Source organism: Nestor notabilis, unplaced genomic scaffold, assembly GCF_000696875.1.
Source record: "Nestor notabilis isolate BGI_N333 unplaced genomic scaffold, ASM69687v1 scaffold2159, whole genome shotgun sequence".
Taxonomy (NCBI): domain Eukaryota; kingdom Metazoa; phylum Chordata; class Aves; order Psittaciformes; family Psittacidae; genus Nestor; species Nestor notabilis.
Genome location: NW_009944848.1, coordinates 16,705 through 28,895, shown reverse-complemented (window position 1 = coordinate 28,895; position 12,191 = coordinate 16,705). Strand labels below are relative to the sequence as shown.

Genomic DNA, 12,191 nt, shown 5'->3' with positions numbered 1-12,191 from the left:
CTGGGGAGACATGCTCTAGTGTGAGGTGTCCAAGCCCATGGCAGGGGGTTGGAACTGGATGATCTTATGGTCCTTTCCAACCCAAACCATTCTGTGATTCTATGACAAGAAGGGCTCCTATTAGTACATAGGTAACAAAAGGAAGACAAAGGAAAATGTGAGCCTGTTGCTCAGTGAGATAGGATACTTGGTTATGCAGGACATGGAGAAGGCTGAACTACCAAATGCCCTTTTTTTTGCCTAGTCTTTACTAGTGAGGCCAGGATTCAGGAATCCCAGGTGGCAGAGACCAGGGGAAAAGGCTGGAGTAAGGAAGATGTACCCTTGGTGGAAGAGAATCATTTAAGAGATCAGGGAATACTTGAGCAAACTGGACATATATAGGTTCATGGACCATGATGGGATGCACTCTGCGAGGTGACTCTGGATAATCTTTGGCTGATCATGGTGACAGGGAGAAATGCCTGAAGGCTGGAGGGATGTCACTGTACAATTAGGTGCTAAGGACTACCAGGCTGGAAAGCAACATGGCAGAGAATGATGTAGGGGAGATGGCAGTAAGCTTTCTTCTCTGTGGTTGAAGTGGATGTGGAGACCCTTCACTGCTGGTGATAAGGTCACTGAAAACTCTTCTGTTCCTTCCTTAGACCAGCACTGTACCTTGCATGTGGATGGAGAGAGCAGGTTATCCCCTCTGTGTAGTGCCTGCAGGAAGAACAGCAGCTGGCCATTCCCAGTGAACCCCAAGAAGTTTGGGCAGTGCATTGAGTCAGTCCTAGGTCTGGCTCCCACATACATCCCTGTGAATCAACAGACTTTTCCAGAAGACACCTGGACTAAACTAGTGGGAAGGTAGAGTTACTGTATTCCTTCTGCCTGGGTATCTCACGGATATGTTGAAAGCTGTTATAAAATAACCTTCCATGTTTTAGTGTTTCTTCTCTTTGATCCAGCCTGTTTTGTGTGCCTTGGCTTTAATCGCTGCCTTGCTTCACTTAGCCTCAGTCCTTCATCTTCTTACACGTGGCAGTTTTCTTGGGTGTTTTCTGTATCAAAGCTCTCCTCTGTTAAAATCTCATTCTTTGCTATGAGCTGATAGTACCAGGCAAAAGTATTTGCAATGTAACTTTCTAGTGTGAGGGCAGTGTAGGAAAATGGAGCTCTTGAAAGAAGGCAGGAAATAGAGCAAAGGGTTGGATCCTCACAGACCTAACACTGCAAAACTGAACCCTTCCCTCGAAAAGCAGCAGACTTGCCTCCTGCAGCAGCATGTGGGAGGGGAACACTGTGCAAAGAGCCACTGATGCCAGTCAGGTGCTGCAGGATGCACAGTACATGGTGCAGCACAATGGAGCACCAATAGTACTCTCTTCCCTAAGAAACCAACTGAATTCTGGAGAGAATTCATGTGGTTTTCAGTTTGGGTGGGGGGAGCTAACTCATAGCCAGCAGAATCTCTTACCTTACAGCTGTTGTTAAGTTTTGTAGGAGCAGAAGCACTAAAGCCTGTGTATTGCCAGGCAATGTACTCAGACATAACATGGGGTAGTAGCTGCACTTTCTAACAGAGGAAAAAGATAGAAAGGTTGGGAGTGGAGAACGAAGCAGGAAGGTGATTGGCCTAAAATCGTGCAGCTGGTTTGTGGCTGAGCTCGATGTGTTTGTTTCTGACCAGTACTTCATACTTGCTGTGCCTCTCATGTTTGGTCATAACCTGTTCTCCTGATGGTACAGCAGTGGAGAGAGGTAGACACTAACTCCTGCTTCTTTTTTTGTCCAGGTTAAGTCATATTTCCTGACATTTGAAGAGCAAACAGCACCAGGGCTCCATGAATTGCGGAACTGGAGCAAGCGTGGCAGCCCTACCTACCTCCAGCTTTACTCCTCTGCTGTGACATTCTTCTTGGGACCCTTGGTTTCATCAGCCCGGCTGCTCAGCAGCCTGCCTCGGCATCAGAGCAGAGGAGGCAGCTGGTGGATCAGAGAGAACCATGGCCTTGAGCTTCTATGTCTTTCACCTCTTCTATAAGTTCAAAGTGTTGGTGCTTGTCACTTTGTGTTTGATGGTGCTATGGGCCACAGTCAGTTACTATGTGGACTCCAGACAGGAAATTCCTAAAGCTAAGAGCATGGTGGAGGATTTCAGGAAGGTGACTAGCCTGGAGGACAGGCAGAAGCAAGAGAAGATGGAATCAGTTGCAGAAGTTCCCACAGTGAAATCACTTCAGGATGAGTGCCCAGCTCTGTCTCCGTACCTGAGTAAGTGATGCTGCTTTCCTGCCCTTTCTCACAAGTTACACCTGCTTTACAATTGCTGATTGGTTTTCTTCCTAGTGTTTTACAGTTGGACACTTTCCCTGTGAAACAAATACAACACAACCAGTCCCAGTGAGCACTTCTGGGTGAGGAAGTGACTTATGTGCTGGGTCTGGCTGGGACAGCAGCCCATATGGTGTGGTGCTTTGCATTTGTGGCTCAAACAGCTTTAGTAACACACCAGTGACTTGGCTACTGCTGAAAAGTGTGTGCACAATGTTGAGGCTTTGTCTCTATCTTGGCCTCCTAACATTTGGTAGGTTGGTGGTGAGCAAGAGGTTGGGAGTGTATGCAGCAAAGGGATATTCCATACAACATGAACATACCATTTACCATGCTCAGCAATAAAAGCTCAGGGAAAGGAGGAAGGGGGGGTGTTCATGGTTGCAGTGTTTATCTTCCCCAACAACTCTTTCTTTTGGTCTTGGGATTGCTGGCAGCACCAGACTTCTGCATTGTGGTATCGTGTCACTGTCACCTTCCTCTTCTTTTTGCGGACCTGATTAGGGATTTGTTTAGGAAGCTGGATTCTTCCCTCTTCCCCAATGTAGTCCAAAAAGCTGCTGTCTCACTGCACACTCCCGTCCCCGCCCCAAACGTGTTTGCCTATGTGAAAGCACTGCAGCTGTAGCCATCACGGTGCCTTGTGTTGTTCTCTTCAGTGGGTTTGCTGAGCCCAAAGGGGATGAAATGATAGCTCAGTGCAAGAGAAGTGATGAAAATCTGGCTACAGGAAGCCTTGGTATGTTTTATCTTACAGATGTATAACCTAAAGCCTGTAATGGTTTTTGTTCATGCTTTAAGTAGAGATGGCTTTTCATGGCCACAGTCATATGTCTCTTTCCATTTCCATTTCCTCTGCTTTGCTCTGGCAGCTGTTTCCAGCCAATTCTCCTGCCATAGGAACTTCTTCTGATTTCTTTTTAGTTATTATTATTTTTTATCATCACTGCTCTATAATGAGTTTAAGCAACTAAACACTTGATACCCTCTCCTTCCACTGCCTGCATAATACCCTTGTGGCACTACTTTTCTCTGGGAAAGGCAGGGAAATCAACTGGGGCTTCATCCTGGGTTTCTTATGCTGTTACAGAGTGCCCCATTTGGACTAGCCACAGTCAGAAATAACTGGGGAAAGCTTCTTGTGCTTCTCCTACAGTTGGTGCCAGCAAACTCACCTTCAAAGCATCACTCACACTGGAAGAAGTGCAAAAGGAGAACCCTCAGGTAGCCAAGGGCCGGTACCACCCCCCAGAGTGCTCAGCACAGCACCACGTGGCCATCATCATCCCACACCGCAACCGAGAGAAGCATCTGCTGTACCTCCTGGAGCACCTCCACCCCTTCCTGCAGAGGCAGCAGTTGGACTACGGCATCTATGTTATTCACCAGGTGAGGCAGAGATGTGTTTGGGGGTGATGCTCTGCAGGCCAAGGAGAGTGGCTTTGCTGCTGCTTCTGCTGGCTAACATCAGTCCTCCGAGTCTGTTTCCAACACTTGCTGAGGGATGCAGTGGTGCATGCAGCCACTGCTGCTGCCACTACAGGATCTCAGCTGCTGTTAGCAAAGCTGGGAAGAATTAAGAGTGTTTTCAGCTGGTGTCCGTTTCTCAGTCTGAGCGACTTACTATTTCTAACTTAGCATTCAAGGTTAGCATCTTTCCCATTACTAATGTAACTCACTTCTCCTGCAGCATACACACAGTAACTACGCTGACATGTTTTCTGTCTTTTCGTTTGGAGTTGTTTGGATCGAAGGCTTCAGTTTGTATCCAGCTCTACTTTCCCATCTGCTCGCTGGCTGTCATGTGTGGTAAGCTGTGTGTTGTACTTACTTCTGCCAGCTCAAACCAGACATGACAGCTACTGCTTGTAGGTGCTTTACTTGCCCAGCAAGGGCTGTGGGCAGAAGTAGTCATGATGGAGCACTTGGTTCCTGAGAGATTTACTGATTTATTTGCATTCTTTCTAGTGGTGAGCCAACAGCTAACATTTGAGCATAGAGATTTGTGCCGTGTCGGTTTTCATCTAAGATATAGATTTCTCTTTCGTAATATGTTGTCTTTTTCTTGATCTTTCATTGTTTGCTTTCTCTTGCTCTCATTTACTTACATGCTCTGCCTTGAGTCTAAACAGATTTTTCAGACAGCAGGAGGAAAAGGTGATAAATCAATAGAGTTTCTCTTCCCTTCTGTTCAAAGAGTCAATCAGCCAGCATGAGGCAGTGCATTCGAGGTGAAAGCCTATGCTTCTGCTCAATGGCACAGCAGAAGAGCAACAAAAGTCGTGGCAGGATATATACTTTCAGTTGGAGTAACTAGTCCTCCCTTGTTTAGAGTTCTCATGTGGCCCATAGAGTGGAGAAACTGAGGCTTTTTCCTGCCTTAGTGTGTGTTGTAATCATGCACATAATGGCTCACTCCAGCTGCCAAGCAGTGGTTAGCATTAAGTTACCAGAGAATCATGGAGTGGTTTGGGTTGGAAGGGACCTTAAAGCTCATCCAGTTCCAACCCCCTGCCATGGTTGCTCCAAGGCAGGTTGCTCCAAGCCTTGTCCAACCTGGTTCTTTATCTACTGAACTCTGTGAGGTGGAGAACAGCTGATGGCATATAACAAAAAGAAATACAGAGGTATGAAAGCTCTGTCTGATATGAGCAGCAGTGTCAAGTCTGGACTTGTTCTATCAGAGCTTTTACATTGAAGATTAGAAGCTTTGGTTTCCCCTTTCCATGTAGAGGGACATGCCCAAAACTGAGAAGTGGGTCTAACAAAGCTCTTTGATGGCAAATTCATTTTCAGTCTCCATTTGTGACGTCATTATTGGTTTTAAGTATCTTTTGAGGAAAGAAATAGTTAAAACTAGGATTTAACTATTAAAATACACAGAGTTTACCTGGGAGGAAGATTAAGAAATAGGTCTTCTGTATTTCTGCGTGCCATTGAAGGGCATACTCCAACTCTATGAGCTAATTGTAAGATCTTGAACATCATGTTTCTCTGCACAAATGTGTGCATAGGTGAGGGGACTGCTGGAAAAAAAGTGAGTTCATAATCCCTGAAGAGTGAGTAATGTATTTCCCAACGTAAGTTTGTCTTGTGGTTGGTGTTCTCCTCCCGTAGAAACAAAGGAGGACAATTCTTTTCTCAGTAAAAGATGAGAGTAAACTTTGCTATTTGTTCAGTGTGAGGTCTAACATGGAAAACTCCCTTCCTGGACAGTCATTTTAGCTGTTGTTTGGCTGCCTTTGCACGGGAAGTGGGCAAAGGGAGGAGAGACATAACTGGAGCAGATGGTCTGCACTTCAACTGCACTTGATACCAAACACAAGTGGAGTTCTCTGCGTGTTCTTTGTCAGTCATCTGAATTGTTCTGTTCATTCAAATAGCCTGTTTCCATCATCAGGAGAAGATTCTCTGATGGATGCTTTCATATACAGCACGCAATAAAACAAAGAACCAAAGAAACACACAAAACCCCTCAGTCAGAAATTTGACCTCATACAGTTTAGGGGAATTTTATCTAATTTTTTTCTTGGAGAATTCCTTCCCTGACTCAGAATGGAAGCAACTGATGATCCCTCTGTTCATTTCTCAGAGTAGGCACTGGGCTGGATCTCCCTAACTGCAGGTATGGAGCCATAAAACCCATAAATCTTCTTTGTTCAGGAGTAGATGGTTGTTAGTGATGGTGAACAAATTGCTGCTTCAGAGCAGAGCATTAATTTATAGAACAGTAAAACACTCTTTGTTTACAACTCTTTTCCCTCCACTTAACCTTCTTTCAGCCTGGGGAGGCCAGATTCTCTCTCATCTTCCACTTAGCCTCTCGTAGTCCAGGCACCTTCTAGCAAATGACTCCTTTCTCTTGAAAATTGCTTTTTATCTTTCAAGTACATCAAGTTCCCAGCTCTAGAAAATCATAGAATCACAGAATGGTTTGGGTTGGAAAGGACCATAAGATCATCCAGTTCCAACCCCCTGCCATGGGCAGGGACACCTCACACTAGACCACGTCACCCAAGGCTCTGTCCAACCTGGCCTTGAACACTGCCAGGGATGGAGCATTTACCACTGGGCACCCTGTGCCAGCACCTCAGCACCCTCACAGTAAAGAACTTCTTCCTTATATCTATCCTGAACTTCCCCTGTTTCAGTTTGAACCCATCACCCTTTGTCCTATCACTACAGTCCCTGATGAAGAGTCCCTCCCGAGCATCCTTCAGACACTGGAAGCTGCTCTGAGGTCTCCATGCAGCTTCTCTTCTCCAGGCTGAACAGCCCCAACATTCTCAGCCTGTACAAGACTAGTAAAAGCCAAGTGAAGCCCCGTTCTAGCGGGAGTCCCTGTGCAGCGTAATAATTAGGTTATAGACAGGAGTTAGAAATGAAGAGACCTGCTTTTTATTTCCCGCTCTGCCACCTACTGTGTGAACTGAGGAAATACAGTGAAGTCCTCAGGCATTGCTGTCCTCTGAACTGCAGAACAAGCATATGAATCGTCTGTGGCAGGTGCTCTGATGTGGATAAACTAATAAGAATGGGAGTAATGTGTTTTGGGTTTGGCTTTTTTAAACACCTTCCATAAGCTTTGCTGACACATTGTTTGGGGCACCAGTTTCTAAGCTGTTTACTGACACCTCTTTTGTTACATAGCCGTATGGGAACAGCAATAGTAGTGAGATTGTGTCATGCAGGGTGCATACTCCTGGTGCCCAGACAACCACAGACTCTCCTGGCCCTGGCTCTGTTTGTTCATGACAAGCAGAGATGGAAGAAGCTCCCTGTGTCAGCGGCCACTGTGGAGCTGTAGCCAGTGCTATGGGGCAGCCCCATGTGTGATTCCTGGCTGGCAGGGCGGTGGTGCACGGAGGTGATTGTCAACTGTGTGATCAAAACAAGTATCTGGGAGCAGCTCTGGTTCTAAAGGTTTGACACCTTCTTCAGAGGTTTTCTCCATTCTCTTCCACAGGCTGGCAGCACCAAATTTAATCGTGCTAAGCTGCTGAATGTAGGATACCTAGAGGCCCTAAAAGAAGCTAACTGGGACTGTTTCATTTTCCATGATGTGGATCTGGTGCCAGAAAATGACTTTAACATTTACACGTGTGGCCCCGGACCAAAGCACTTTGTAGTTGGCAGGAACAATACTGGATACAGGTAGGAAACCAGGCATATGGAAAGAATACCAACTGGGAAATGCCATGTTACTGATAATGTTCCTCTTCTGATGGAGCTCTGTGCTGTATCTACCCCTCCTCCTGACACCAGCTTTCTGGTGGTAACACTTCATCTCTCTGGAGTGCCCTTGACAAAAGAGAACTGTATGGGCATCTCTTAAGTCAGCCCCATGGTCACCTGTACAGGTGATCATTGTCATCCTTCTGGTTTCTGGGGTGAGGTAAGGGGTGTTCCAAGAAGGAAGAAACATGCCAGAGGTTGTGCAGAGACCTTCTGTTGAAGCTAGAAATGCATTTGCACTTTGATTTGAGGGTGTGATCTTACCATAGAAAAACTTACTACTTGCCTTTTGCTGTTGAAGAGGGAACATCTGATATGGAAAGCTCAGGCATGAGAGCTTGCCCAGGGACAGAGTTGTATTTAAGGACGTGGATGGGCAGTGTCTCATACAGGATCATTCTGGGTTTGAAATGGGTGCCCTAAGTGACAGGGTGATGTGAAAAGTCAGATTCAGGCCACCTCAGAGAAGAAAAGGCTCCTGAGTTTGGTGAGTTTAATGACCAGGGTGTTTCCATTGAACTTGTTTCTTTCAAGATTTACCTCCTCTGTCATGTCATCTCAATATTAAATCGAAGTGGGCTTTTCAAAAGCTGCTCTCTGTGTACTTTCAAGCAAAGCTCTGCTTTACTTCTGGGTTTCCTTTCTTAAATACATGAGAGAGAGGTGGGGTGTGCAAATTCTTATGCAGAATACCATCCACTTTCCAGTCATTTAGTGCAAACTGGAACAAGCACATATGTACTAGGCTTGTGACAGGCTTTTGGAGCACTCTGCCTTGCAGACAGAATGCTGAGGGCTATGGGATGGTCAGTGCACCAAAGCAACAGAAACACTGCTTTGGTTAATGGACAGGCATGTAGAATCCAGGCTGATAACATGGCATGATGCTTGAGGTGCTTTACTTAACCTCCTGTGCCTCAGGTTTACTGCAAGTGTGCTGCTTAGTGAAGTGGATGGATTCTTGCTTTTACTGCAGGATCCTCTTACTATGGATTTCCTCAGGTTTGTTCTGCTTGTGGAAAGGAACTGTTAGTTATAGGTTTGGCTTTAAAGAGTACTTAAAAGAGTACTTTAAAGAGTATAAAGCTTTAAGCTTTGGCTTTAAAGGGTACAGACAAAAAGTTGTTGTGAATACCCTGCAGCAGTATTCACTGGGGTACTGGTGGTTTGAGTTTCATACTTTCTTTCCTGTGTCACTGCCTCTGTTTACCCATCCATGGAGTGGGGATAACAGCACTGTATTTCCAAAGGAATTCCTGGGTACATCTGAGGGAATTCAGATCCTGAACTCAAGAATGATACCTGAACTGAGCTGAGACCTGGGGTTGAAATCCCAGTTGGGGGACCTCAGTGTTTTGCTTAGGCTGAGGTGAGCATACTGAGAAACATCACTTAGGTGTATGGAAGTTGTACATGTCGTGCATTAACACACAACATCCTGGGCAGGAATGTGGGTGCATCATCTATGGTGATGCAGTGTATGGTAATCTTGGCAACTTTGGAGAAGTCAGTACCTTATGTTTAGCTACACAAACTGCAGGTTTGGATCCTTCAGCAAGGAAGGTTTATATACTAAAACTTTGAAGGTGGTCATATACTGGAACAGGCTCCTCAGAGAGGTTGTGGAGTCTCCGTCCTTGGAGATGCTCAGAACCTGAATGGACGTGCTCTTCAGTGACTTGCTGTAGCAGAGGGGTTGGACTGCTTCATCTCCAGAGGCCCCTCAACCTCTGCAGTTCTCTTGTGATGCTATGACAGGAGCACAAATCAGCCAACAAAACTGGTCTGAGGGAGGTTGTGTATGGTGTGGGGTTTGGTTTCTTTGTTGTTTTGTGCGTGTGTGTTTAAATTAGGTTCCTGGTAAACCAGAAATAGCAATAAGCATCACGCCTTTGCTCGCCTGGCATGTAAATTGTCATCAGGGATGTTTTCTAGCCCTGGCAATTTGTTCACCCGTTTGGATTCACACCCACCTAGCAATCCAAACACAACTGCAGCCATGTGCACATCACCTCTGGCAGTGGCAATGTAGTAGGGGCTGTGTTGTACTGCTCATCTTAAGGGCCCAGAAAGAGGAGGGTATCATAAAAAGCAAGGAGCAAAATGGTGTAAGAAGATAAACAACATGGTATGTAAATACCTTTCAGAGCAGCTGCAGTTCCCAGGACAAGGAAGGTAGAAGCCTGAACTGAAACTCCTTTAGAGCTGAGCAACATTACAATAGGTTACTTAGCAGCTCACACTGTACCTTACCTTGGAGTTGTTCCTGCAGTATCCCAGGGCACGTGTCTGTGACCTGTTTTCATTCCAGGTTTCCCAGCTTCAGCTCCAAGGTAGTCAGTGGCTTCTGTCATTATTGCAGAGCTTCTGTTACGTGAGTCTGTGGCTTCGTTCTTTTTGTACTTATGGGGGTCCTTGAGGTGAAGTGCTCTTTGCCTGGCAAGGGGAGTTGTGTGAAGAGGGAAACTGTTGAAGAAGGAACTGTTCTCTCAGTTGGAGAGTTTAATCTTTCTGGCCTAGAGCAAATCACCATCTTCTTGTGAAAAGAGGAAGACAACCAGAGCAACCTCATGGGTTTGTGCACCCTCAACTCTGTGAAAGACATATCTAAATCCAGAGCTTAGGCAGACAATCCAGAGTTTCAGGGTGAGGTTTTCATTGTTGGTAGAATTTGACTTTTAATTCTTCATTCTCTCCTCTTGTGTACTTCTAGGTTACGGTACAAAGGATATTTTGGAGGTGTAACTGCTCTAACAAGGGATCAGTTTGCCAAAGTCAATGGATTCTCTAACAACTACTGGGGATGGGGTGGAGAAGATGATGACCTACGAATCAGGTAAAAAGTCAATCAGGTGCAGGATGTGCAGTTCTGTGCACAGTTTCCTCTTTGCAAAGGATGGGCATGCCTGAGACCTAGTCCTCTCCCAGACAAGTATTGCTGGTTGGGTGGGGGCTTTGTTAGGTCTTGGGTTGGGGTTCTTTTGGGTTGGGTTGGTGTTGTCTCAGCCACACAGGATTTGCATTGTCACTTGGAGATTGGTTATAACAGAAGCAGGGATGTTGAAATCTGGAGGGTGGTTTGCCAAAGAGACACAAATGTATTCAGCTCCAGTGCTTTGTAAGAGTGTGGGAGGGGTTTGGTTTGGTGGGATTGGGTGTTTTTGCATTCATTGACTACCATGATTTACTCCAAGCACAGCTTCATTTGTATGTGGGTGGTGTTGATTTTAGTTAACACAGTGAATAGCTTGAATTTTAGAAAGACTGCCTGTATTTGGATGTGCCTTTTGTTCTTGTGAAATCCAGGTTTGCAGATGGGCCTTTCAAAGCAGGGAAAACCTGTCAGGTTGAGAAGTTGGATGGCACAAAGGACTTAGCCAAACTTTGCTGGTGATCTTTTGCCCTTTGCTTAGAAGGAAGCCTCTAATTCTGCATTGCTGTTAGTGAAGGAAAGGGAAGGGGCCAAACAGAAAACAAACCCAACAGGAATAAACCACAACCCCCTAAGCTCTGCTGGCAGAACATGTCGATTTCTAACTTAAGTGTACATCATTCTTCAAGGTTTATCCTTTTCAGTTGCTTAAATATGCAACCAGCCATTTTGGGGACATAAAGTCATCTCCCTGGTGATGTTCAGTGATTACACTGATGAAATCAAGTGTGTGAAGAGTTAGGAACTTCCAAATGGAAGTTTTCCTTTGTATCAGGCAGCTGTACCTCAAGAAATCTAAAAGGGCTACTGGAGACCTGGATTTCTGTCCCTTCTTTATCACAGCTGTTTTTTTTCTCCCTACTCCTATTTAGAGACACCAACCTCTCTTGGGAGCTGGCTTTTATAGTGGTAGGGCATAGCTTGATACCATCTCATGCCCCACCTTTCCAAGAAGCGTCCCAGTTAAGGTGCAAACAAAGGTGATGGTGGTGTTGCTGTGGGCAGCAGAGCAGCAGGATTTGCTGAGTGTCTCCAACACTGTTTGCAAGGGGTTGGAATCAGAAGTGATGCTCACTTGTGTAACTCTAGTTGTTGAGGTCCTGGTGTAGAAACCAAATCGCATGACCCAGAGTGCACGCAGGACTTGCCTCATGCCTTTCCTCTTGGGTGGATCTTGGACTGGGCAGGTTACAGAGTCTGCAGTGGGGCTGTCCCGGTGAGTTTATGTGCAGGGATCTTGCAGCCTTCCCCAGCAAAGGCAGCAGATGGCACCATCTCCTTCAGTATCTTGAAGAACTCTGAATGCTCTCAGGTTCTCCTGTTCTGAGTATGGTGGGCCCCTTCCAAAGCTGTGCATCACCAGGAGGCATTTCAGATCATTTGTTGTATTTATTTGATATTTTACTGCTACAAACAGTCATTGGAAACATGTCAGGGGCTCAATTTCTTACAGGCTGGATCCATGGGCTGTGGCTAATAGTATGAGGTTCAGCAAGGCAAAGTGTCAGGTCCTGCACTTGGGCCACAACAACCCCCTGCACTGCTCCAGGCTTGGGGCAGTGTGGCTGGAAAGCTGCTCATAGAAAAGGACCTGGAGGTGCTGATTGACAGAGCTGAACATGAGCAGCTTGTGCCCAGGCAGCCAAAAAACCACCAACATCCTGGCCTGTATCAGCACCAGGGTGGACGCAGCGTCCGGGCGGGG

At 46.0% G+C, this 12,191-nt stretch overlaps 1 protein-coding gene across 1 annotated transcript in view; it reads left to right on the top strand.

Moving 5' to 3' along the window:
* The first annotated feature begins 1,991 nt into the window (after window positions 1-1,991).
* Window positions 1,992-12,191, top strand: part of B4GALT4 (UDP-Gal:betaGlcNAc beta 1,4- galactosyltransferase, polypeptide 4) — an 11,873-nt gene continuing 1,673 nt past the window's right edge. Inside the window, exons 1-4 of the mRNA XM_010022593.1 lie at window positions 1,992-2,259; window positions 3,476-3,708; window positions 7,286-7,473; window positions 10,268-10,390. Coding sequence (XP_010020895.1) covers window positions 1,992-2,259; window positions 3,476-3,708; window positions 7,286-7,473; window positions 10,268-10,390 — 812 coding nt within the window. The remainder of the gene's footprint in view (window positions 2,260-3,475; window positions 3,709-7,285; window positions 7,474-10,267; window positions 10,391-12,191) is intronic.